Source organism: Idiotropiscis lumnitzeri, chromosome 12 (assembly GCF_059441095.1).
Source record: "Idiotropiscis lumnitzeri isolate Australia: NSW breed Sydney's pygmy pipehorse chromosome 12, RoL_Ilum_1.0, whole genome shotgun sequence".
Classification (NCBI taxonomy): Eukaryota; Metazoa; Chordata; class Actinopteri; order Syngnathiformes; family Syngnathidae; genus Idiotropiscis; species Idiotropiscis lumnitzeri.
Genome location: NC_142402.1, coordinates 19,879,296 through 19,905,888, shown reverse-complemented (window position 1 = coordinate 19,905,888; position 26,593 = coordinate 19,879,296). Strand labels below are relative to the sequence as shown.

Sequence of the window (26,593 nt, the reverse complement as noted above, 5' to 3'; positions counted from 1 at the left end):
TTTTTTAATAATCATCGTCATTTAATGTCAGTGGTTGCTAACCAATTGAAAATATGTTTAGCCCAACCCGTGACCTTCACAAAGAAGCTGCAGAGTCAAGAAGCCGAAGAAGCCTCCATGGTTACTTTTCGCTGTGAGACATCTAAACCTTTCGTCCCAGTGGAGTGGAAGAAGGAAAGACAAGTTCTCAAGTCTGGCGAAAAGTACCAGATGAAGCAGCAGGCCACTGTGAATGAACTCGTTATTCGTAAAGCGGCAAATGAAGACAGTGGAGAGTACAGCTGCGTCTGTGGGGAGAGCAACACGGCAGCTCACCTCAACGTTTTTGGTAGGACACTTTGAGTCACTTGGTTTTTTTTCTAAATGTTTTGAAATAAAAAAAAAATAATTATATCGCTGAAAGTGGCACAATTTAAAGTTCACAGCCCCTCAAAAATGCATGCAATATATTTTGCTTTTTCTTTCTTTTTTTTTAATTCATGATCTAGCCACAAAAGTAACATCAATGACATTTAAATGTCTTGTGTAGTTTTTAAATTGCATGCAATGGTCAAAAAGGTGGAAGTCAATCAATATTGTGGAACAGATTCAAACTGACTTTGTTTGGAGGATTTCCCTCTGCACACATGATGTGCGGAGTCACCTCATCAGATGTATTTATTATTTTTTTTTTTTTGAGTGTACCTGACTCTGTGATGTCATGTTGTTCGTTGCTGACCAATCGAAATGTGTTCAGCCCAACCAGTCACCTTCACAAAAAAGCTGCAAAGTCAGGAGGCCGAAGAGGGATCCAGCGTTACTCTTCGCTGCGAGACATCCAAACCAGGAGTGTCCGTGGAGTGGAAGAAGGGAAGACACGTGCTCACGTCTGGAGAAACGTACCAGATGAAGCAGGAGGCCACTGTGAATGAACTCGTTATTCGTAAAGCGGCAAATGAAGACAGTGGAGAGTACAGCTGCGTGTGCGGCGACAATCAAACGACGGCGAGTCTCAAAATCAAAGGTAGGAAAATGTGATTTAAAAAGAACCGTGCTCTTTGATACTCACATTTGTCATCCATCTGTCATTCAAACTTCTCCATTTGGCAGCTCTTCTCTCTTTCTTAAACCATCTCGGTACTTCTAAAATATTTTTTTTATCATCTGTTGATGGTTGCTTGATGGTCCATTCGTGGCTTTAAATTGAATTAGGATGAAAGTTGTGGACAGTTGGTGACATCATTGTTTTCTCTCAGCCGTGAAGCCGGCGGCTTCCCTCCCGGCTGCTAAAGTGGAATCAAAGAAGGTGGAAACCAAAGAAACTGTGAAAGGTATTTATGTGGATTGAAGCTGCCGCTCTTTGTTGCGACTTGTGCTGGTCACGTCCGTGGATTGGTTTGAACTGGAGGCACTTTGCTGTTCTTATAATTATGTCATAATTGCAGATCAGCTAATAAGACATGGAAGGAAAAGAAGCCAAATTGGGACAAAAGTCTTATGTCGGTATTCATGCATTTTTTTTTTTTTTTAAATCAGTCAGTATTGTCCATTTCGGTGGTCTTTGAAAGTGTCCCAGTGTGTGATGGTGTTTGGTTTTGGCTTCGCTTCTGCTTTTTTGGAACAATGTGTTGTTTTTTTTTATGTATCAGCCCTCGGTCTACGGAAAGCCATATAAGCACAAATTCCTCATTCAAAGTAGGTGTTTTTCAAGTCGTCACTTATTTCCTTATTTTTCTCCAAAATGAAAATTAATACTAATTTCAGTTTCCTGATCCAAAAATATTTAAACGGAGCTGGTTAGTGAAAAATGGGCCACCTTGGTTTTCTCCTCCTTTAACTGACCAGCAAGACTTCAGGTTACTAGAAAGACAATTCTACTAGTGCGCTCTAGTTGTCAGCGTTGCTATCGGGAGGACGAAATTGGTCCGCTTGCTTCCACACTGCATGGAGGTTGAATGACTGGCAGTGTCCTTGTTGTCAAAAATTGTTGGTTGTGCTTAGCAGTTATCATGTTTGATTTTTATAGTCGTGACCTTGCAACAGACCAGCGAGATTTCTAAACAGCAAGTCGCGGAACAAGAGACTCGGGAGCTCAGAGTCGAAGGTAAAAGCGTGATTATGAGCGTGAATGGTTATTTGGCTCGCTACAAGTCCAGGGTGCACTCCGCCTCTTGCCCAAATATCAGCCACGGATGCCTGCCGGAAGTAATCCTTTTATTTTAGCTCAACCCGTGACCTTCACCAAGAAACTGCAAAGTCCGGAGGCCGACGAGGGTGCTACGGTTATTCTTCGCTGTGAGACTTCAAAACCTTTAGTCTCAGTGGAATGGAGGAAGGGAGCGCAGGTCCTGACGTACGGAGAGAAGTACCGGATGAAGCAGCAGGCATCTGCGAACGAATTGCTGATCACCCAAGCGGTGCCCGAAGACAGTGGCGATTACAGCTGTGTGTGTGGGGAGCAGACAACCACGGCTTGCGTCAAGATCACGGGTAGGCAGTTGGAAAGATTCGACTTTTTACGTCAACGTGATTCCTTGGCCTTTGTTGGCATGCTTCAGTTTGCTTTTTGAATCATTTCAATTTGACTAAGCTTGTCCGTCTTTTTTCCTTTTTTTGGGGGGGGGTCGCGCATTGTACGAGGCTGTGTGCGATGATCTTGTTGTGGCGCCGATTCGGTCGGCAGGAGGGAATGAAAGAACGATATGTGCCAATCTTATTTCCTCTCAGCCATGAAGCCGCCAGCAGCTTCCGTCCCAGCTGCTAAAGTGGAAACTAAAATGCTGGAAAGTCAAGAAAAAGCGGAAGGTAGTAATGTTGACGTGGCTTTCGGCTTTTTGTGCTTTTGTCCAGTCTGGAATTGAAATGATTGGTTTTTTTTTTTAATTATTGCTCCGTCTTTGCATCTTAAATACTCAGTGACATGTCTGAAATATAATGTACACGACATAAACTAGAAATTTCTGCAACTCACAATGCAGACGTCTACTGCTGTTTTTTTGGGGCCGTTTTTTTTTTTTTCTTTGCTGTTTGTGCGCATCCTGCTGTGTCAAATTCTCGATGATGTTGCTGAAATCTACAAAGTATTCGTCACATGGGGACTCTTGTTTGCCAATTGCACTGGCTGCATGAAAGTCGTTGTTTCTGCGTTTATGCAACTCCGTATTCAAGAAATGCAAAGCTTTTAATGTTTGGCCGAAAAGTCGAAGGTATTTGTGATTTGTTTTTTGTGCGTGTGATGAATCAGTGCAACGCATTGCTGTGATTTGCACAAGTATTTTTTATTTTTTTTTATGGCTTGGCTTTTGCTATTTGGCACAAAGTGTCCATGGTCTTCTCCATGCGAGGTTGCTTATTTTTTATCTTGTATCTTTTATGTCAAACGCTGCTTTTAAAATCAGCCCAAAATTTGATTTATTTTGACACGTTGCTGGCCGCAAGTATTTTTTTATGATTTTTTTTTTTTTGGACAGACATAATTAGCTCAAATTTTGCACCTCCGCTGATCGCACTTATATCATATTTGCATTTCAGCCAAAGGGATTGAAGCAACATTGGTAGTCGCTAAAGATAAGACGAAGAAGGAAATACATGAGAAGGTCGAAGGTAATGTTAGTTCTTCTAATCTTTTTGTAAGTGCTTCGCTTCAATGTGGTCTGTGGAAGTGACCGCGTGAGTCATGTCACGCACACGCATGCGTGGCTTCTCATCACGTCCGTCGTGTTTTATTGGTGGTGTGTTTTAAATAGTCAACGTGTTTGCACACTGCATGGAGGCTGAATAACCGGCCACTGGCCCGGTCCTTGTTGGCAGTTGTTGGTTGAAAATGTTCTGTTCAATTTCATAGTTGTGACACTGCAACAGACCAGCGAGACCTCAAAAGAGCAACTTGCGAAACAAGAGATGCGGGAGATCAGCGTTGAAGGTAAAATTAGAATTTTCGATTTTTCTTGATACTGAATATGCTGATGGTGGCCGACGCTCGCTATACATCATCCGCTTGAAATCGACAACCCATCACAAATAGACGTGGCATCTGTAAAGCGGAAGGTTCCCGCAACATTCTAAGAATAGAAAGAAAAATGTCTTCATCCTGCGATATGTGGTTTTACGCGCAGCCTGGCTCGGAACTGTCGAAGGTTTGACATTTGCAACGGGGGTCGCATCTCAGGGATCGATCATGAGAGTCCTTGAGCGAGTTAGTGAAAACCAAGTGGATGGCGGTTTATGTGGCAGGTCTTCTCCGGATTCAGGGATTGTTCTGTTCTTTGAAGGAATTCAGTTCTGTGTTTGGTTGACTGGAAAAAGGCTCGGTGGAATTCGTATCTCCTTGTGTGAGCGTGAACCAATATTTTCTTGTCGAAACATTCAGCCACTCTTTGAGGTACGTTCAAATGTTTGCTGCATTTCTGAACGGACACGAGTCTTCATCTGGTGTCCAACCTGAAAGTCATCACGCCACAACTGACCACTTTTTAATGATCCGTTCCATTCGCCTCTAGTCCTTCCGGTCGCATTGCTCCGAGAAGTGGAAAGCCAAGAATCCGTCGAAGGGGAATGTGTTACTCTGCTCTGTGAGCTTTCCAAGCCGGGACTTCCTGTCGAGTGGAAGAAAGGAACTCAACTCCTGAGTTGTGGAGAAAAGTACCAGATGACGCAAAATGGATTCCGTTATGAGCTACAGGTCTTGGATTTGACCCCTTGCGACACGGGAATGTATTCATGCTCTTGGGAGGACACGACAAGCGCTGCCTCCCTTCAAGTCAATGGTAGGATTGGCTTCATCTCTCCGATTCAAGCGGCGCATTTCCGTCACTTCATTTTCTCTCTCCGATTTCCCATCGTCTCCATCCCCCATTCCCGATTCATTTTTTTTTTTTGCATCAGCTCTCCCAGTCACTTTTAGAAAAGAACTGCAAGACCAAACCGCCGATGAGGGCCAAAGCGTGGCTCTGCAGTGTGAGCTCTCCAAACCTGGCGTCCCTGTTGAGTGGAGAAAAGAAGAACTCGGTCTTTGTCCGTGTTCCAAGTATGACATTAGACAAACGGAGCGCAGCGCCACGCTAGTAATCCACGACGTAGACAAAGACGACGCGGGGTTTTATACGTGCGACGCCGGTTTCCATCAAAGCACGGCGAATGTGGCCGTGAAGGGTATGCTTGCCATTTAGTGTCTGCTGGCGTGTCGAAAGCGGGGTACACGCATAACAAAACGGGCTCATTTACGTTGTAAAACAAACCTACACCGTAGAGTTAATACTCACTGCGAACAATAGGCAATGAGCGCCACTGCCACCTACTGGAGTGGAGGCGCAATTACACTTTGTTGGAGTACTGTAGAAAAATAGCATGTTCCCCAGGGGGGCCGGCCCCACTATTTGAGAAGCACTGCTGTACACTGAGTACAATGACAACAAAGGGCATTCTGAATCTGATTTTGTTACATAAAAATAAAGCTTCACGTTTTTTGTAATAATACCCCACCCAGTTTTTGTGCTGCTCGTTCATGCACGTGGTGTCATTTGAAATCTTAGTGACCGTATTAAGATTGTGGACTTGCGTTTGTTGTTGGGGCATTTTATTAGTCCGTCAACCCCATCGCTGCAGTTGCCAGTACACAAAAGTTCCCGACTTGTAAGAACCGGAAAAAGTTTGGTGACCACTGCTCTTATAGACCTCACAAGCAGATAAAGGAAGCTTTGATGCGCGTACCCCGCTTCTGACTTTGGCTGTTTTTATTTAGTTATTTATTTTGCAGCAGTAGCTGGCACACTTATCATTTCCTTTGTTTCTAGCCCAGCCAGTACTTTTCAAAAGCCTCCTGCAGAACTTGGAGAGGCAGGCAGGGGAGTGTGCTGTTCTCCGCTGTGAGACGGCAAAGCCCGGAGCTCGTGTGATCTGGAGACGCGGTGACACGGTGCTGGTATCCAGCAACAAGTATCACTTGAAACAGGCAGGAGCGCTTGTTGAGCTCGTCATCTATAAATTGCGGGGAGCCGACTCGGGAGAATACTCTTGTGATACCGGCAGCCACAAGACCTCAGCCACCCTCACGGTGCAGGGTAGGCTCCTTTCCGGTTTTCATCTCGTGTGCACTTCTTTCATCAACTTCAATTCATGTCTCTTGAGCATGAATTCACCCGGCTCGTATCCACTGATTTTTTTTTTTTTTTTTTTGGGGGGGTTGTCTTGACTACATTTGAAATGTTCAAATGTAATTTGCCCCCATGTGTGGAATTCCCTCTTCTCCCAGCACTTGTACCTAACGCCACAAACACTTTTCCGTGTTTGATCCCATCACCAACATTAACACGCCTTCCTCTTCACGTATTGGCCGAGCACTTGCTCACCCCAGACATCAAGTATTCATATGTCGCACAGAAGCGGAGGTGTCCATCGTGAAATTCTTGGAGAGCTGCGTCGTACGCGAAGGCGAAGACGTCCACTTTGAGTGTCTGGTCTCCCATGAGGACGTGCCGTCGGCTCAGTGGAAACTTCTAGATGTCCCGCTGCAGAATAATGAAATGAATGTTATTAAGGCGGAATGTTGCACACACAGCCTCACGCTTCGAGGCGTCACCACGGCCGATTCGGGCATGGTCACGTTCTCAGTGGGCAACCACACATCCACGGCCTCCCTGACGGTCAGAGGTAAGGGAATTTTTCGCCGGTCTTTTCAGCATATACGCGAATACTTGAAATTTTGAACCCATGTATTTATTACGCTTCTTCATCGTGAATGGTGAATAGTCTTGGAACATGTTGCTCCTTTTCTGAACTCGTTCACTACGAGTCAAGTTAAAAAAAAAAAAATGCATCTTTGACGTCTTTAGCCGTCAATGGCAGTGAATGAGTTAAATGTCGACATACATTTTCTTTGATGAAAAAAAATCAAATTGTTAGGTTTTGCGGATCACAACAAAACTGAGCAATTACGTTCAGTTTTGTTGTGACCCACCCACCTTACTCACTTTGTTTTGTTAAAATAACATTTTTTGTTTTAGCCCTTTTCCTCAGACTTTAAAGGTAAGCAGTGCTTTTACCTGTGAGTTATGTAATCTGTGTTTCAACATGTTGCTTTTGCTGAAATTTTAAATGTTCAGGTAGGGTGATCATATTTTGTTTTTACAACAAAAGCAGTGTTATTTTTTTTTCATCTTAGAGGTTGACTTCTTTTTCATTCAATTGTACTGCAGCTTTAGTTGAAATGACCTAATTTTTATTCCCAATGCAGCACATACATAGAAACAGCCGCTAAATCAGGAATAATTTTTTTTTTTCTTTTTCCATCTGGAAAAAAAACGCATGTGATTAATTCTAAATGACACTGATCTTTTCTGGCAGCCGCACCTGTTTTATTCAAGAAGACCCTGGACAGCCAAGAGGGCACCGAGGGCGAAGAAGTCACTTTATCCTGCGAGACATCCATCCCCGACTGCAAGGTGTCTTGGCGGAAGGGCGCAACTCTGCTCGCCCACGGGGAGAAATACAGCATCGAGCAGAGTGCCGCCATTCACACGCTCATCATTCACAAGCTGAAACGGGAAGATGGTGGGGAGTACAGCTGTGACACGGGTGACAAGAAAAGCACAGCTACTGTCCTTGTGAAAGGTAAATCAGACCATCGCTGTTACACTCAATGACTTAACCTCAATTTTGTCTCAGAAATTGTGACTTAAGCAAACACAGTAGTAAAGTCGTAAATCTGCATAGTTAATAATTATTTATTTATTATTATTGTTATTATTTTATTTTTTTATTTTTTTTACGAAAAACACTTTCATAAATATAAAACAGTTCAATGAAAAGCAGAGAAGTATTTGCAATATAAGGCTCAGTCTCAATAAAGTGGCCTTATTTGGGAAATTGCTAATTGTAGGCTCACCGCTGCATATTAAGGGAAACAAACATAACAGAAAATAAGTCCAACTATTCAACTTATATTCAACCATACATAAAGTGTGCCCGGTTAAAAGGCGCACTGTTGATTTTTGAGAAAATGAAAGCATTTGAAGTGTACCTTATAGTCTGAAAAATACGATAAGTACGGTCCTAACTTAGCGTGCCTCCACCCGTTGACATATTCGTCGACTGCTGAGCAAAGTAGTTCGTTGTGCGGCGTTTATAACCTCAAAAACAACAAAACAATCAAACCAATAACAGTCAAGTAGCATTGTGTCCTTCCTGTGCCAAATGACAAATATTTACACCGCTGCGCAAAGTACTGAAGTTCACTGTCAGGCATTCAAAAACTCAAGATTGTTGTCGTATGTCGGGATCATTATACGCTAAACCGAGGACCCCTTGTTCATTAAATCCCTGCAATTCAACTTCCACCAACAATTGAAGACAACCTTAGCTCCTAATGAGACGCAAATACCGTCCACCTCCTTCACACCAATTACTACTTTCCTACTTGCCAGAGCTTTGATGCTATCTTTTAGCATCCTCGAGCTTTAGTGTCAGAGAAAAAGCAGAAAATGATGATAGGCTCCTCAGAAAAAAAAAATCAACATCGTGAATAGTGAGCCATGAATCAAGGGGTCTCTGTATATCTTTTTCTTATTCTTGTCCTTTGTCTCTGACGTCCCATTCGTCCTCAGAACACGTGCGTATCCTACGGGAACTGCACGACATTACCGTGCAAACCGGGCAGGACGCCGTCTTCGAGGTGGAGTTGTCTCACGCCGGTGTGACCAACGGAGAGTGGTGGCTCGCGGACAACCTCCTGCAGAACAACGATCTGAACCAGATGAGCAGCGACGGCAGAGTACATCGCTTGGCCCTGAAGATGGTGACCAGCGACGAATCGGGAGACGTCGCCTTTGTTGTGGGTGAAGAGAAGAGCGTTGCTTGTTTGCTGGTGGAAGAAAAACCAAAAGGCAAAGGACCGAAACAGCCACAATTGGACTTGGCAAACGCAAACCACAGCGCGAGTGACGTCAATGTGTTTTTTTTCCATCTGCGTCCTTCCAGTGCTCATATTAGAGAAGCCAGATGACACGGCAGCATTAGAGGGGGAAACCGTCACCCTGGCCTGCACCGTCTCCGATCCCAAGGCGACCGCAACCTGGATGAAAAACGAGGTGGTCATCAAAGCCGATCTCAAGCACGACCTGAAGCAAAACGGGGCTTTCCAGCAGCTTTGCATTCACAATGTGGTGCCCGAAGATGCGGGGACTTACTCTTGCCAGACCGTAGATGATCGCTGCGATGTTACCCTAACTGTGGAAGGTAATCCTAAACTAAAACAAAAAAATATGCCGCTCTCCTGTCAATCAAGCATGGCCGATGACTTCAAAGGAATTTTAGTATGTGTGTTTGATTCCACGATTGAAAGCAGTTCCCCGGCGTTTTGAGAACTTGCATTTGCAAATCTCCTAAAGGATGAAGTATTCTAACACACTTTACACTTTTCCTTGCTGAAAATTGCTTCCGTCAGGCTTTCGTTACCATGACAACCAAAGGCCGCACCTTATCCTAGCTGTTAGCTATGGCTAATCTAAACATCCACCAAAGCTCGATGCAGCTCTGCTTACCTTTTGGGCTTTTTGACGCGATAGCAAGAATGTGAGATCCATTTTCAGAAAGAGTCAAAATTCAAAAAAATGTACTTGTAGGTTTTTACTTTCACTTTTGATGGCTGGGCTGGCACCGCAAAGACCAAACGATTGATATTTAGGTCGTCCTGATGTCCATCCCCTAGAAAGGAGCTCAATGGCACTGACCATCCATCTCGACAGATCCTCGCAATTCTCCTGTTTTAAATTCCCCGTAGCTGCTCCAGCATTCTTCAAGAAGGAGCTGAAGAACCAGGACACCATCGAAGGCGACGATGTCACCCTCTGCTGCGAGCTCTCCAAGCCGGGAGTCTGCGTGGAGTGGAGGAAAGGAGGCGCAGTGCTTGCGCCTGGTAAGAAGTATGACCTCTGGCAGGAAGGGTGCATTCGAGAGCTCCGTATTCGCAACCTGGATCCGGATGACGGTGGTTACTACACCTGTGACGCTGGAAATCAACTGACCACTGCCTCTGTGACAGTGCAAGGTAGCGTATTCAATGAACGATTGATCCGTCCTTTTTTTTTTTTTTTTTTTGCTGAATTTTTACATTCAGAGAGTGTCACATTTACAGGGGTTGCTTGTTTGGTGACTTTACCGACAAGTGTCAAATGAGCCACAACCAACTAGTTTGCAAATTCAGTTTCTTTTTCCGATTTTAGCATTTTTAACCTAGCAGGTTAGCAATAAACAATCGTGCGTTCCGTCTTACTTAGAAAAATCGTGTTTTGCCGCCACCGTCATAAACAGGAACCCCTGTCTTGTTATTGTGAAAATGTCGATCTTGAGATTGTGCCTGTATGTGTATTCTCACTCAACAGTGAAAGAGGTCTACATTTTGTGCGGTCTTAAGGCCGTGGACGTGTTTGTCGGGGAATGGGCAACCTTCTCTTGTCAGCTGTCGGGCCAGGCGCCCGGCAAGGTGCAGTGGTGGCTGGACGGCACTTTGCTGAAGAGCGGCCCCGTTTGTGAGATAGGGCTGAGCGAGGGCCACATCCACACACTCACCTTTAAGAACCTGGCCACAGATGACTCGGGCACTGTCATGTTCAAAGCTGGCAGTTTAACTTCGGCAGCCAAGCTCCTCGTCAAAGGTATCGCTGCAGTGAATACGACCAAAGCCGACGATCCCGTTTACACTCTGCAGAAAGCAAATGAATGCATCAAATGATCATGGTGGATCCGTTGGAATTCGATTCCATATAAAACATAGTGGAAACGCCAGAGTCGCACGCGCCGAAAATGGTGCAATTTAGAATTCAACCGAATATCGGGGACAATTAAGCCTCAAAAGTCGCAAGTTCTTGCATGATGATGAGAAATGTCAGCAAATCTCAGCTTAGTGAGCATCTAATGCACGTTTCATACATGCCGATTTTTAATATCTTTATTGTTTTGTTTCACATCATAATCATGGAGCACACATTTACAATTGGTTTTCGCGCAATTCCGGGAGATAAACTCAGTCTTAACACACGCCAAGAAACAAGATAATTATTGCGACAAGCGAGTTTTAAGCGAGGAAAAATAAGGAAACGTGATGATAACCATAGAACATGAAATTGTATTTACTGTAACCTTGAAAAGCTTCAGGCTACAATATGAACAATACATCTAATTCATGAACACAATTTAGTTTTATCAAGCAAAACTTAATGACACGAGACCTATGCAATTACATTTGGTGAGCTTAGTAAACATACGTCTACATTTGTCTGTCACCTTCCGGGTCTTAAAAGCGTGAGTAATTTTGCTATTGTTTGTTTTTGTTGTTGTATCTAGTTGTATTGTCCAGTAGTTCTGAGTTTTGGGGGTTCAAATCTCATCTTGAGACCAAAGTCAGCTGACATAGGCTCCGGCTCACCCGAAACGCTTACGAAGATGAGCGGTACAGAAGATGGATGGTTGGTTGGATGGATATACAGTCCTACGCCATACACTTAAAATGATTTTTTGGACATTGCAACAAATGAATGTGAGTCGTTTTACATTTATTTGACTTCAACGCAGGCAGCATAAATTCAGCTTCCATTTAGTGTCGCGGAATGGATTATGATTGACTTGGGGATTCCACTGTAAATGTGAAGATGAAGTCACTCATTGTTTTCTGCAGAGGTTTGTAAAATTGTCGAATAGAAGTACTCATCATCTAAGATACAAATTAATGTTGAGTGTGCTTGAGCATGCGTGCACGATTTTTTTATTTCAAAAGAAAAAAAATCATCTGGATCTGGGTGTGGCACAACAGCAAATTTCAAAACACATTTGACTCGCTTTTTATTTTGGTTTTATCTTCCCCCTAATTTTCCTAAGGTCACATGGCCTGTTTTATCATACAGTAGACCCTATCTATTCATCCATCCATTGACAGCTATCTATCTATCAATCTCTAGCTACCTGGCTAGCTAACTAGCTAGATTTCTATCAATCGCTAGTTAGCTAGCAAACTATCCATCTACCCATCTACTCTTCCAGCCATCATCCATTGCCAGCTAGCTTGCTAACTAGCTTGGTATCTATCAATTGCTAGTTAGCTAGCAAACTATCCATCTACCCATCTACTCATCCAGCCATCCATCCATTGCCAGCTAGCTTGCTAACTAGCTTGGTATCTATCAATTGCTAGTTAGCTAGCGATCTATCTATCTATGTATCGCTAACTAGCTAGCTAATTAGCAAGGTATCCATCTACCTATCCATCCAGCAAGCTATCCACTTGTTCTTGTTCAAAGCCGTTCATTGCGCATGTTCATATATTCATTGCAAAGGTCCTAAATGAAACTCAAATTTCTTAATAAAACACATGGAGTGGTTTATCACCACCAAACTTAGTAGGTTCCTTAACTAATCTTTGTGCAGAAGTTGCACTCCATGTATTTATGCACGTGTTTGGGTCTAGAATGTGTTCAAAGATTTTAACTATTAACTTCAATTTGTCTTAAACATGCACATGTGTGCAATATTCACAAATTTTCACATTTCGAGGGAGTTTGCAGATCGCGAGTGATGGCGGGGTCTACTGTATTTGAGGATTTTGTCATTAAAAAAAACAAAACAAATAGAATTTGGTTCGTAACCCCAAACAGTGCAGTGCTGCTCCACTCATCCATACCGGCCGTTGCTTTCCATTACTGACTTTTTACTTTTGACACCATTTGACCAAATGAATCTGCTCATAACCTGTAAGCACACCCCTCTCTAACATTTTGTCACCATCCTTTTGTTTTTAAAATTTGTCACCTGCGATTGAAAATAATCTGGGCATATTTTGTATTTTGAGCTTTTTGACCTCCGTTATTTGTCCGGTCAATACCAGGGGTCATCAACGTGGTGTCGGAGGGCACCGGGTCGTCCCCAAGGACAACACGAGTAGCCCGACTAACTATTCCAAAAATAGCTCACCAGTAATGAGTTATTGTAATTTCCTAGGAATTTTGTAGAAGTGGTCATTTGAAAATGTGAACGCTGGCAGAAATTTACCCACTGTAAAAAACACACCATGTACTTTTTTGGAAATTAGCACAACAAAGCAAGCAAGATTACAATTTGCTATGTTGTTTTCACTAAGATCTTTTTGTTGAGCAACAATAGATGGAACAATTAGTTCTTTAAACGCATATTTCTTTGTCGTGAAATGCAGAAAAGCCAATTTGCACGATAGTCAAACTTTAAATATTTTGCTGACTTGTTGCCTTGAAATATTGATATCACTCAACTTTTTGTGTTTGACATTGCTATTTAATTGTTTCCTAATTATTGTGAGGAACCGATATATCATGAGTAATATCTTGACATATTTTGAAATTATGACACTATACAATTAAAGGTAGGGCTGGGTTTAAAAAAAAATGATATCGATTTGAATTCATTTTCCTTTTCATTGCCCGATATCGATTTATAAAACCATATATTGATACTTTTGAGAACGACTTTTTCCCCATAAATTTAGTTAACTTCATGCGTCAGCGAGATCTTCGCGAACGTTGCGTATCAAAACAAAATTAAAACTTATTTATTGTTCTGATCGGGTCATGTTAAATATAACATACGTGATTACATTTTTTTTTTCCAATTCTTCACGTCAATTTTCATATTTTTACTCATGCACCTCGTTACAGCAAAAAATTTGCACTAATTGCAACATTGCTTCTTCTGAGAATGCCTTCCGTTCCAAAGTCAAATTGGTACTGCCCGAAATCCTTCATCAAATCGAAAATCAATCAAAGTGAATCGGAAATCAAATCGATTTTGGACATTTGAATCGATCCCCAGCCCTAACTAAAGGTAATGTGATCCAATTTGTGAATTTCAGAGGTGTGTATCAAACTGCCCTCGAAGTTGCTCTCATTTACCAAAAACTTGGTGACCCCTGCCTTAAACAACATGAACACCACTCACTCCAAAAAGTTTTTTGGGGGGGGGGGTTACAAAGCCCTCATTTGGCATGTGCTGCACAGATATGATCAGTGTGAAAGCACCGCCCTGACCCTGTAACGCCTGACCTCAACCTCAGATCCCACGGTTGAAGTGGTCAACGACATGGAGGACCTTAGGGTGCTCGAGAACCGACCGGCCGAGTTCATCTGCCAGTTCTCGAGGCCGGTGAAGGCCGAGTGGAAGAGGGACGGGCGGCCATTGCAGCCTGATGGCCGCAGGGTGGTAGTGGAGCAGGACTGGACTGTGTCTCGCTTGTACTTTAGCCGCGTGTGCGCCGACGACAGGGGCGAATACTCCTGTGAGGCGGAGGGGACCCGCGTGGTTGCTTCGCTTCACGTGGAAGGTGAGCTCTCCTCCACATGGAAAGAGCACTGACCTTCAGGGACTCACCTACTTGTGAATTCTGTGTCGCTGTCAACTAATCTGCTGCTTTTTTTTTTTCAATCATAAAACCAAAAAGATTTATATTATATATTAGTGATAGACCGATGTGGGTTTTTTTCAGGGCCGATACCAATTATTAGTCGTCATGGAGGCCGATAGCCGATATTTGAAGCCTATATTCATTTGTTGAAAAACGGTTTTGAAAAATAGCAGCTCCAAAACTTGACTTAGTTTAATTGCCTTTAAGCACGTTTATTAAACAACTTTAGTGATTTACAACATGTTAAAGCTTTTTTAGATTGTAGAAAATAGAACACTAACAAAAAGTGCTCTCGGACTCAGCTGCATGTATTATAGTTAAAACAAACATCTCCTTAAAGTACACAACGGCAAATAGTTGTCTTTTAGTTGTGAGTTGTAATAGACTGACATTCTTAAAATTTCAGCAAAGTCTGTTGCCTCCCATAGTGGGAGTGACTCGAGGTGAAAAAGCAAACAGGCAGCTTACTGCTGATTGGCTGCTACGCACTGCACATGGAACGAATCAGACGGTGCTGTGGGCGGGCCTATCTGCTTCTGCAGGCATGGCCACCAGCACACCAGAGAGAGAGAGCGAGAAATGTGCTGCAGCGAGCCAAAATAACCAGCTTTTAATTTATCGGCCTTGAAAGTTAAAAAAAAAAAAAAAAAAGCTGATACCGATAATCGGCAAAATGCCAAATATCGACCCCAATAATCGGCCCGGTCGCTAATCTGTCTACCACTACTATATATCTCTTTTTTTCGCTCCCACTAGCCAAACCCATCAACATAGTTCAAGGCCTGGAGAATGTGGAAACCTTTAACGGAGGAGAAGCTTTGTTTGAGTGTGCCTTGTCTCGCCCGGAGAACAAAGATTGCCTGTGGCTTCTGGATGGCAAACCGGTGAAGGAATCGCCTAACGCTGAGATCGTGTCCTTTGAGAGCGGCCGTCGTCACCTGCTCCTCCTCAAAGAGCTTTGCCTTAGCGACAGTTGCACAGTCACCTTCAGAGCAGGCGCGGCGTCCACGTCTGCTCAGCTCTCGGTCAAAGGATGGCAGCTGGGCGTGGCAAAGCATCTGGAGGACGCGGTGGCCGCCATCGGCGAGAGGGTGGAATTTTGTGTGGAGCTGACCGAGCCAGTGCCCGCGTCAGAAATCGTTTGGTACGCCAACGGAGTGGAGCTGACGCCCGGCGAACTGTGGATCACCAAGAACGACGGATGTCGCTATCGCCTCGTTCTGAGGCGGGCGCCGCTCATGCCTCAGCAGGAAATAACGTTTGCGGCCCGAGATGCTCTCTCAATGGCCAAGCTCTCCATTATCGGTGAGTCTGACAGTTTTTCGAACCATGGTTTGAATTACAGCATCACTAGTAGTGTTCTCCCTTGAGGAAACCACCTACCGTATTTTTTCCTCGATTTTGAACCTAATTCAACGGTGCAGCTTTTCTGTGGATTTTTCTTTCACCAGTAGGGGCGCTCTAGAGTTCAGAAAAAACGCTCAATAGATGAATTTTTTAAATGCTCCATTAATTTGAATAGTTTTGGTCTACAGGATGTCCTGAATCAGAATCAGAATGCCCTTAATTGTCATTGTACTCAGTGTGCAACGAGATTGATTAAAAAACGTGGAGCAACAAATGCTGTAGAACATTCCCACAATAAGAAGTTCAAAAGTCAGACTTTACTTTTTGTGTAGTCCTCTACTTCTCAATCCTGCTACTTACTTCATCACAGCTGTCCCGGACCCCCCGGAGGACCCCGAGGTCCTCAGCAAGACCAAAGAATCCGTCACCCTTTCCTGGTTCACTCCCCTGCATGACGGCGGGAGTCCCATTCTGGGCTACAAGGTGGAGTTGAGGCTGGCAGAAAGCGCCCTCTGGCTCCCGTGCCACACCGCTCCCGTGTGCAACACCGAGTTTGTGGTGGAAAATCTCATCCAGGGCACCGGCTACAGGTTCCGAGTGGCGGCCATCAACAGAGCCGGCACAGGGGAGCCGGTTGAGCTTCCTCAGACCGTGCAGCTTGGTGAGTGCATTTCCGATTTAGCACGAAAATGTCTATAACGGAGTCTGCTAAACTCCCAGTTACCAAATGCATGTCCCGCCATTTCACAAGATTGCATTGCTTGTACGGGTACCGCCAAAAGTCTCATTAAAAATGCTGTGTCTATAGAAACCGAGGTAAAAGAAATTGAATCGGAGCAACTGGGACAGCCCCGTCTTCCTCCGGAGGCTGCCGAAGAAGGAGATCTCCATGAACTGTGGGAGGCCTCGGCGAAGAAAAGGCGCATGAGTCGCGAGCCGACTCTGGACTCCATCACCGAACACCCAGAGGACGACGGCAAAGGAGGCCAAAAGAAAACGGAGCCGAAGGAGAGCGGTGCTTCAGAGAAGCTGGAGTCGACGTCAAAAGAGATCGAGCAGACCAAGAAGTCTGAGTCGAAATTACACACCAGCTCCGAGGAGTCCCGTTCTGGTGATTCTTCGCTCGTAACTTACCTTAAGAAGAGCAGTCAGCTTGAGTCCTCAGCCACGATTGTGACTTCCGATGACCAGACACAAGCCACCGAGCGCTTCTTTAAACACTTTCAGATGTCCGACCAGACGAGTACGGTTCAGCGGGCTGAAACGAAACAAGTGTCGGCACCGGAGACCGGCATCGTGGAGATCAGCAAGGAGGACGAACCCGACCTCCGAGAAGCTGCCATCAAGATCCAAGCCGCCTTCAAAGGCTACAAGGCGCGCAAGGACATGCGTCCCGTTTTCAAGGAGGTTTTCAAAGACCAGACCAAAGAGCCTAACGGCACCATACATCTGGAGTGCGTGGCCGACGGTAAACCCGAGAAAGTGCGTTGGCTGAAGGACGGAGAACCGCTGTCCGACGGAAAACACCACCACATCGACATCTACAACGACGGCACTTGCTCCTTGGTCATCACCGCCATCACCACCAAGGACACTGGCGTGTACACGTGCCAGGTCACCAATAAGTTTGGCGTCATCTCTCACGGCGCCAAGGTCACCGTGGGAACGCTGAGAGAATCGTCCGGCCGGCGTCCGCTCACCGTCGGCTACAGCGCCGACAGCGAGCCCGAAAGCTCGTCGGGCAGCGAGATGGACGAGTCGCTGAGGCAGGCGAGCAGACGCCTCCGCCGGCTGCTGCGTACACACCTCCCGCCGGATGTGGAGGAAGAACCTTTCGTCAGCGCGGACGAAGGAGACAACATTCCTCCGGATCCTCACTCTTACCGGGAGGACGACACGTACATTTACATCCGCTTCGACACGTGGTCGGAGGCGGAGGTGGCGTCCAAGAGGTTCCAGGAGATGTTTACGGTTCACGGAATTCCCGTGGAAACCACCATCCTGGAGGCCGGACATCTCAAAGTGGAACTGCGGATCAGGAAGTTGGGGTACACTGAAGATGGCACGGAAACGCCCACTGAAGAAAAACAACCGCCTGCGTTACTGTCTGGAGCTCCTGGTAAGATGAGGAGTATTTGGTGTCCACTTTTTATTTGTAAAACCAACAAAATGCGGCCAGGTCATTTTGTAGATGAAGTGGAGAGAAAAAAAAAAGTTACATATCTAACGTATATTTAATTAGTTTATAATTGTTTATTTTGCCTTGTTTTCTTCTTCCACCAGCCGCTCCCGTCTTCTTGACCGAATTACAAAATCAGGACGTGCCCGACGGCTATCCAGTCAGCTTCGACTGCGTGGTGATCGGCAAGCCTTCGCCCGCCGTCCGCTGGTACAAAGATGGCAAAGTGCTGGAGGAGAATGACCACTACATGATCAACGAGGATCAGGAAGGCTGCCATCAGCTCATCGTCACCGCCGTGCTGCCCTCCGACATGGGCGTCTACCGTTGCACGGCGGAAAACAGCAGCGGCATTGCATCCACCCGGGCTGAACTCAGAGTTGATGGTGACTTTTTTTTATTTTTTTTATGTTACACCTATCGTAGGCTGTATTTTTATATGTAATGCCAACGCGTTTTCCATGAAAAAATATTTATCTTCATTAGAAGCGTCTACTGTGTCAGCATAGATTGGTGACTATGACGCATTGCGAATTACAGACAAATGTGGGTTATGTTGCCACCATAGGAATATAATCCAAAAAAAAAATGTTTTTTGACAAAGCACATTGAGTCATGCATCAAATTATACATCTTCATAAAGGCTTTTCTGGATCCTTCATTATTTACTGCCTCTCCTTCTCCATTAGTGTCGTGCAGCTCCGATTATGACACTGCCGCCGACGCCACTGAAACGTCATCTTACATCAGTGCGAAGGGCTACTTGTCCAGGTGAATTCATTGTACAAACATAACATTTCCGGATACTCTACACGTGATGCTTTGATCAGTAACTGATGTTGTCATTCTTCGAGCAGGGAGACGGAGACCTTTGAGTCCGTGACGGAAGATGATCAGATGCCTCAAGTTGTGGAGGAACTTCATGATGTTCACGCTAGTCCCGGTTCCCCGATGGCTAAATTGCAGCTCCGGGTCAAAGGTACGGAGAGGAAGTTGCTTCTTAAAATGGTTTTGTAAACGTCATCTGCTGCTTGGTTTCCAGGTTTCCCCAAACCCAGAGTGTATTGGTTCAAAGACGGCCATCCCCTGCGCGGTTCCGAAAGGATTTTGCTGTTAGCCCAGCAAGGCGTTCACAGTCTGGAGATTCTGGAGGTGGAGAAAGACGACACGGCGGAATACTCGGCCTACATCAGTAACGCGGCTGGTTCTGCTTACTCTTCTGCCCGACTCATTGTTCTAAGTGTGTATGCCGGATTGTCAATGCAAAAATATCACCTTGGAATGTATACCGATTTTAAGAACCATTGTTGGATTTCAGATCCAGGAGAGATCATACCTCAAGAGCTGAAAGGTAATTGGATTGGATTGTGTTTTGGAAAAGAAATCTCTCAAACTCTTATCCAGATCTTGTGTTCTAGAATGTGACTGAGCGTTAATTCATTTCCAATGAACTGTATTATTTTTCGTAGATTCCCGAGAATCTTTGGTGCCGCCGCGTTTCCTGGAGAAGTTCTGCAACCGAAAAGTCAAACAAGGAACCAGCATCACATTGTCCGTCAAAGTCGAAGGTTTGTACATCACATCCTTCCAAATAATTATTTGAACAGATCCTTGCACTTTGACACAGTGGTCTCATCACTTTTGCGGACCGGCAACGCACTCTGTCCATCCTCCTTTAGGATCTCCGACTCCAATGGTGTCGTGGCTCAAGGAGGAGTCGATGGAGGATGTGTTGTGGATCAAGCCTGATACCAAAGGATACAAAGTCGCAAGCTCAGGCCGCCAACACAGCCTCATCTTGATGGATGTTGGGACAGAGTACACGGGCGCCTACACCTGCATTGCCACCAATAAGGCGGGACAGTCCATCTGTACCGCCCACCTCGAGGTGGATGACAGTAAGAAGAAGAAAAAAAAAACATCACCCACTGGGAATCGACATGAAAAAATGTTGCTCTTTCAATTCTGATTAATATTGCATTGGCAAAATAAAAATGAAGCAGATCAATGCGAGCATTTTAATTTTTCAATTTTGACATTATACCGCCCTCCGCCTTCGAATGAAATTGACGTCAAAATGCCTTAGGCTCGCAGAAGCGCGGAAGCCAACCAAAAGGATTGTTTGACACTTTGAAAGTTCCAGTGTACTTATTTGTTCTTGTTGTTTTCCTCAGCTCCTCCACAAACGAAAGAGACCAAAGCCTCAGAGTATGGTTTTTTTTTTCCATCATTATTTTTACATGTATTTATCAGGAAAATGACAAATGTAAATGCAGATAAATGACTTCTCATTTTTATTCATCAGCGTTCTCGGGATTACTGTCAGTCCACCGGAGGACGATGCAAAGAAAGGAAAGGGCAAGTAGAACTTCTTTACACCATTTATGAATTTCTGTCTGCTTTCGGAGTATCGTATCATGTACTCAGTACCTTGGACTGGATTTACAATGCAGGTCCAGTTGCTCAATTCTGATTCACTGCCTGCGTCTTTTTTTTTTTTTTTTTTTTTTTAGACTTCCCATTTTCATGTTCAATCATATTTTGAGAGGCCTAATTACTATCTCAAGATATCCAATTCCCTGTTTATTTTTTTTTCTTCTCTCTATGATGTGCCAATTGAGTTGCAAAAAAAAAAAAAAAACACAACTGTGTCACTTGAACAATCCTGTGCAAATTCCAACTAAAAGTGTTGTGCCATTTGTTTAAAGAGAGTAAAATGGCCTACCTTGGAGAAGTCGGCTCTGAGGAATTCCTCAGGAAACTCACGTCCCAGATCACTGAAATGGTCTCGGCCAAGATTACACAAGGTGCGTTTGTCCTGTATGTCAGCGACCGTCTTCTATATGAAGCTGTTTTTTATTTGAAACATGCGGTCAAATAATATCACATTTTATGATTTTTAATTCATTCCCATTGCAAGTATTCTCCACTTTCTTGCACGTTTCCTCTTAAGCTTGCTGTGCGCTTTGATTGTTGACCGCGACTCAACTAACAGTAGTCTTCGTGTGTTTCCGCACGTATTGATGTGTTTACAGCGTCCGAGCGCATATCGTGCTTCGTTCAAGCAACACTTCTTCACCAGTTAATCTGCAGTCACGTTACTAATAGCAGCCACCCAATGCTCATCCAATCATGAATTTGTTATTCAGACAGCACACAGAATCAGGAAGTGCTCCAGTGGATGAAATCTTGGCCCAAAACGACCAGTATGTATTACAAATGCATCCATTATCCGAACATTTGTTAATGATGATGATGATGTTGTCCATGAAACAGAGATGAATTCTTTTTCCACGTCAGGATGAAGTCTAAGCATTCGCTGCAACTACAAATGTTTTCTCTGTTGTATTATGAGTGACTATTGACTATTAATCTGTCTCGCTGTCTCTGTCTGTCCATCCGTCTTCTTTTTTTTTTCGGGCACAGTTTTTTTTAGTTATCTTTATTTATTTATTTATTTAATTTAACCTATAAAAGCATACACAATACAGAATTTTACATTTAGATTTATAACATGTCAGAAAAAGTTCCACCTGTTGCTGAACCGAACATTTGATTAAAAAAATATCACTACATGTATTTTTCTTTGGATTATTAGTATTATTGTTATTATCATATTTCCATTATTACTGTGTTATTAATAATAATTACAATTACAATAATAATTATAATTACTATTTTTATAATTATTGTTTTATTGATAATAATTACAATTATAATATTACTATTATTATAATTATTGTTTTATTGATAATAATTACAATTATAATAATTACTATTATTATAATTATTGTTATAATTATTATTATAATAATTAACAGTGTATTTAAATGAGAATATTTTTTCCAGAAATCATCACATGTACGTATAATATTTCCCTATATAAATTTTTATTAGAACTGTTGATTTCATCTTTCGTCTTCTTTGCAGAATGATTAGTAAAAAATAGTAATTAATCGGATTTTTCGAGTCACCCTTGTTTTTATAATGCTTTCATGTATTTATCATATTGATTACATTTCATTAGAATTTTCTTAGTATTCCTTTTCATTTTTAAATATATATTTTTCATTCATTGATTGGCTGCTGAGAATCGCATGGTTGTACTGCCTTAAAGTCATTTGTTGTCCATGTTGATTTATGGCGCCAAATATGCTCATTCGGGGTGTTCAACGATCTGCATGCGTACATCTACATCTTACAGTAGTCATTCACCTATTCGTGTGTTTCTATTCACACGTAAATTCGCATGAAAAAAAATGCCAGTCGGGTCATTTGGTGCTTGTCAGCTCTCACCAGAGATTAAACTTTGCTACTAACGCAATTTCACCAATATTCAACAACACAATTGACTCTCTCCCTCCTTCCCTCCTTGCTGTCTCAGCCTCATTGCGCGTACCCGGCGTGGACAGCGACGACGAGACCAAGACTCCTTCGGCTTCTCCTCATCACGGACGCTCCCGTCCTCCCTCGTTTGTGGCTGACTCGTCGTCTGAGTCTGATGAGGGGGACGCCAGGGGGGAGGTGAGACACTGCCATATGCAACACGCCTTAAGTGTCATGAAAAGTGAAAATAGGGATGTGCTCTCAGATGTTCGACATCTACGTGGCGACGGCCAACTACGACCCCGCCGTGGCCAGCAAAGAATCCATCTCGCTGAAGGAGGGACAATATGTGGAGGTGTTGGACTCGGCCCACCCGCTCAAATGGCTCGTCCGGACCAAACCCACCAAGACGACGCCATCCCGACAAGGCTGGGTGTCACCTGCTTACCTGGACAAAAAATTCAAAGTATGCCTGCATGCGTGGCGTCGAAGCACAAAGGGGTTGTTATAGTTTTGGAATTTGAATTTGAATTAGTTTTTAATTTCATTTTTGAGTTTTGCTTTTTAAATTGAGTTCATTTTAATTACATTTCAGGGCAACTTTGTTAGTTGTTATTAGTAGTTTTAAAAACACTTAGTTTTAGTATTAGTTTTTGCTTTCAAATGAATTAGTGTTTTACTTGTGTGCAAGATTAGAAAAACATCATGGTCAATATTCTATAGTGAAAATTCAACAAAAATGTTACTTTTGAAACATTTTATTAATACAGGCTACAGTTTAAGAGTCGTTTCGTTTTCATTTTATTTCATTAAGGAAAATGTTTTTCTTTCCAATTCTTGTTGTGGTTATTTTGTTAGTTTTCGTTCACTAAAATAACCTTTTAAAATGGCAAAATTTAATCTTGAAAATGTCCATATTCTTACACTGATGACAAACATGCATTCCTCCAGCTATCTGCCGATTCCGGCGACCTTCCTGAGGCAAACATAGAGGAGGTGACTGAGGGAGAATACAAGAAAAAGTTATTGTAAGTCAACCAAATCTAAAAAGTCGTTGCGAATCCTCTCAGCCTCTCAATCAGCGTCTCTGTTCTTCTTCTGCAGCCAGTTGATCCAAGACATAATTGTCGGTGAATCCGAGTTCGTCAAAGAGATCGACTTCTTCACGCGTCATCACCCGAGGCACGCCGACACTCCCGACGCTCCGAGTGACGTCAGCAGCCAGAAGGAGGCCATCTTTAGGAACATCGACGACTTGAAGGACTTCCACGCCAGGTACGCTCGCCACCTCCCCCGCGACCCGCTCGTCTTTGGGCGGAGCTTCGCGGCAGTGACCTCGCCGTATTTGCGTTGTAGCGCCTTCCTGCCGAAGCTAAGCGATTGTGAGACGGATGACGACGTAGCAATGTGCTTCCTGAAGAGTAAGGACGGCTTTGAGAAGTATCTCCAGTATCTTGTAGGTCAGAGCCAGGCTGAAAGTGCCATCAGTGACAAGACGGTGCATCGCTTCTTCAAGGTATCGCCAGTCCTCCCTCAAGCGCCTCCAACTGGTTCAAAATGTTGCTGCTCGCCTTTTCACTACAGCTCGGAAGACGCCGCGCATAAAAATAACCCCAGTCACTTCACGTTGTGTTCTAGGAGTACGCCGAGAAGGAGCAAGCCAGTGCTGACATGCCTATACGCAGCATCAACGCGTACCTGCTCCAACCTCTGGATAGGATTCAGAAGTACAAGGTCTTCCTCAAGGTGACGTTTAACAGTCCCGGCCCGTCTCTTTGACATGCTGAATGTTCCCGGTTGTAACACACGCCCTCAACGTGACCAGGAGCTCATTCGAAACAAGGCCAGAAATGGTCAGAACTGCTGCCTGCTGGAAGAAGCGTACGCTATGGTGTCGGCGCTGCCGCAACGCTCGGAGAATACCCACCACGTCTCCATGATCGAGAACTATCCCGCCACCCTTGAAGCTTTAGGAGAGCCGCTTAGACAGGTGAGTGGATGAGTAATTGGTGGTAGGTTTGACTTCATTTCCTTTTATTTATTTATTTGCTTTATTTTGGCTTGCCGAGAATGCATCACAGTAAAAAAAAAAATATAGCCTCAGTTTGCATTATTTTCACTAAACTGATATAGTGACTAATACCGACCTCGAAGATATTCTATCGTCTCCTTGTTGTGTCTTGTCACTAGGGACCCTTCCAAGTTTGGGAGGGAGCTCCTGGAATAAGGACGTCCTCTCGAGGTCACCACCGCCACGTCTTCCTCTTTAAGAACTACTGCATCATCTGCAAATCCAAGCGAGACAGCAACACCGATACGCAAACATACGTCTTTAAGAACATGATGAAGGTAAATAATATCAACACCCATCGGATAATGTGCAGACAGTATTTTTAACCCCCCCCCTGCAGCTGAACAACATTGACGTGAACGAGACGGTGGAGGGTGATGACCGCGCTTTCGAGATCTGGCACGAACGCGAAGATTCGGTGAGGAAGTACACCTTGCAGGCCCGAACCGTGACCATCAAAAACTCGTGGCTGCGAGACTTCCGAGAACTTCAGCAGCGATACAGCATGCCTGCCTGGAGTGAGTAGACCCAAATTTAGTCTCCATTTTGAGAATGGATTCAAATCGATTTATTGATTTTTTTTTTTTTTTTCTTAACCCCGTCCTGGCTGAGATAACTATTCAAAACATATGGTACAATAATAGAAAAAATGTTGCACTAACTTGACTTGACTTCTAGAAAATAATTCCAAGAGAAGATCGGTCACCCTGACGAACAATAAAAAGCATTTTTTCCCAAATGTCCTCTTAATTTTTTTTTTTTTTTTTTTTTTTTGGGAAGGTCCTCCCGACTTTGTAGAAATATTGGCAAACTGCACAGCCGAGCTTGGGCAGACTGTTAAACTGGCATGCAAGGCCACAGGAGTTCCCAAACCTGCCATCACCTGGTACAAGGGTAAGACATTCCCTCCTCAGCCGCACTGTGACCTAAAGTTAAAAAGATAAGGCCACCACTACTTTAATCCAAAAGGCTTCTTCAGCTCTAAATTTTTAGGTGAAGCCCATGATGCGCTGGATTGAGAATCAAAATGTTTTTCACCAATGCTGCCTCCGACTTGTTGGTCGTAGACGGCCGCATCGTGGAGGCAGACCCTCATCACATCATAATCGAGGACCCCGACGGCTCTTGCACGCTCATTTTGGATAACATGACCGCCGAGGATTCGGGCCAGTACATGTGCTTTGCCACCAGCTCGGCCGGCAATGCGAGCACACTCGGCAAGATCACTGTGCAGGGTGAGCACTTCACACACAAAAGGAAGCATGCTTCCATTTTGTGCTTTTAACTTATTCATTTGTGTCTTTAGTGCCGCCCCGCTTTGTGAACAAAATGAGGAACGCCATTTGTGTCATCGGTGACGATGCTCAGTTCACCTGCGTCATTCAGAGCGCCCCCAGTCCTAAAATCAGGTAACAATGTTTGGAGATTGCAAAGGTCTTCCCACCAAGTCACAAAGTATTTGAACTTTCTTAATCCACACCACTTCCAATGTTTGGCAGCCAGTTTATAGAATTTATCTTAAACGCATGATAACTTCTGGCAATGTGTGTATGCGCGATGAAGATGGTTCAAGGACAGCCGGCTGCTGAGCGAGCAGGAAAAGTATCAGACGTACAGTGAGCTCCGCAGCGGCGTTTTGGTTTTGGTGATCAAAAACTTGACAGATCGAGACCTGGGACGCTACGAGTGTGAGGTTGGTCCACATCAATTCATCCTTTGTAAAGCACTCCCGATGCCTTTGTTTGTGGCGACATGTCAATTAAAGGCAGTTCGTTGTCTCTAAATGAGAATTTCTCACTGTTGCCAGTTGTCCAACCGTCTGGGCAGCGCCAGGTGTGCCGCTGACTTAGTTCTTCCCTCTGCCGCCGGCACTGCTGAGCAGGCCATTGTTCTTGAAGGTAAGAGCAGACGGTGTACTTAGCAATAGCGACCATATTTGCTACATTCCATCCATTTGATGTCTTCACTTTGTTTACTGTCAAGTTACCGAACAAGAGACCAAAATACCAAAGAAAACCATCATCATGTAAGTGCCATTCGTGCATGTTTGTATCATACTTACCACTCGTTTGTCCATTTGGCCACGAACACATCACACACCCGAAGGCGGATTTGTGGGCCGGACTAAAATCCACCTCCGGTCGTGCGGACTGTTCCGCCCCCAAGACCGACTGCTACTACTCTGATACTTACACGTGCATGATGGAAATACGGTGCGCTGGAAATAATAGAAAATGTGAATAACTTGGTTTAAGGGTCAAAGCACTGCCGTGAC

General features: G+C 44.1%; 1 protein-coding gene across 1 annotated transcript in view; it reads left to right on the top strand.

The window, feature by feature from the left end:
* obscnb (obscurin, cytoskeletal calmodulin and titin-interacting RhoGEF b) overlaps positions 1-26,593 on the top strand; it is a 48,628-nt gene that overhangs the window by 19,510 nt on the left and 2,525 nt on the right. The window contains exons 35-79 of the mRNA XM_088310213.1: positions 62-328; positions 737-1,003; positions 1,236-1,310; positions 2,006-2,083; positions 2,203-2,469; positions 2,707-2,784; positions 3,511-3,582; positions 3,824-3,901; positions 5,772-6,038; positions 6,358-6,627; positions 7,321-7,587; positions 8,580-8,858; positions 8,953-9,210; positions 9,755-10,021; positions 10,356-10,628; positions 14,048-14,314; positions 15,152-15,700; positions 16,113-16,403; positions 16,551-17,861; positions 18,026-18,307; positions 18,611-18,692; positions 18,779-18,900; positions 18,964-19,161; positions 19,240-19,272; positions 19,391-19,489; positions 19,601-19,819; positions 20,096-20,129; positions 20,227-20,279; positions 20,630-20,728; positions 21,071-21,127; positions 22,306-22,445; positions 22,513-22,713; positions 23,199-23,275; positions 23,352-23,522; positions 23,604-23,763; positions 23,886-23,993; positions 24,073-24,237; positions 24,438-24,596; positions 24,659-24,836; positions 25,099-25,212; positions 25,386-25,553; positions 25,625-25,727; positions 25,882-26,011; positions 26,126-26,216; positions 26,302-26,344. Coding sequence (XP_088166339.1) covers positions 62-328; positions 737-1,003; positions 1,236-1,310; positions 2,006-2,083; positions 2,203-2,469; positions 2,707-2,784; positions 3,511-3,582; positions 3,824-3,901; positions 5,772-6,038; positions 6,358-6,627; positions 7,321-7,587; positions 8,580-8,858; positions 8,953-9,210; positions 9,755-10,021; positions 10,356-10,628; positions 14,048-14,314; positions 15,152-15,700; positions 16,113-16,403; positions 16,551-17,861; positions 18,026-18,307; positions 18,611-18,692; positions 18,779-18,900; positions 18,964-19,161; positions 19,240-19,272; positions 19,391-19,489; positions 19,601-19,819; positions 20,096-20,129; positions 20,227-20,279; positions 20,630-20,728; positions 21,071-21,127; positions 22,306-22,445; positions 22,513-22,713; positions 23,199-23,275; positions 23,352-23,522; positions 23,604-23,763; positions 23,886-23,993; positions 24,073-24,237; positions 24,438-24,596; positions 24,659-24,836; positions 25,099-25,212; positions 25,386-25,553; positions 25,625-25,727; positions 25,882-26,011; positions 26,126-26,216; positions 26,302-26,344 — 8,767 coding nt within the window. The remainder of the gene's footprint in view (positions 1-61; positions 329-736; positions 1,004-1,235; positions 1,311-2,005; positions 2,084-2,202; positions 2,470-2,706; positions 2,785-3,510; positions 3,583-3,823; positions 3,902-5,771; positions 6,039-6,357; positions 6,628-7,320; positions 7,588-8,579; positions 8,859-8,952; positions 9,211-9,754; positions 10,022-10,355; positions 10,629-14,047; positions 14,315-15,151; positions 15,701-16,112; positions 16,404-16,550; positions 17,862-18,025; positions 18,308-18,610; positions 18,693-18,778; positions 18,901-18,963; positions 19,162-19,239; positions 19,273-19,390; positions 19,490-19,600; positions 19,820-20,095; positions 20,130-20,226; positions 20,280-20,629; positions 20,729-21,070; positions 21,128-22,305; positions 22,446-22,512; positions 22,714-23,198; positions 23,276-23,351; positions 23,523-23,603; positions 23,764-23,885; positions 23,994-24,072; positions 24,238-24,437; positions 24,597-24,658; positions 24,837-25,098; positions 25,213-25,385; positions 25,554-25,624; positions 25,728-25,881; positions 26,012-26,125; positions 26,217-26,301; positions 26,345-26,593) is intronic.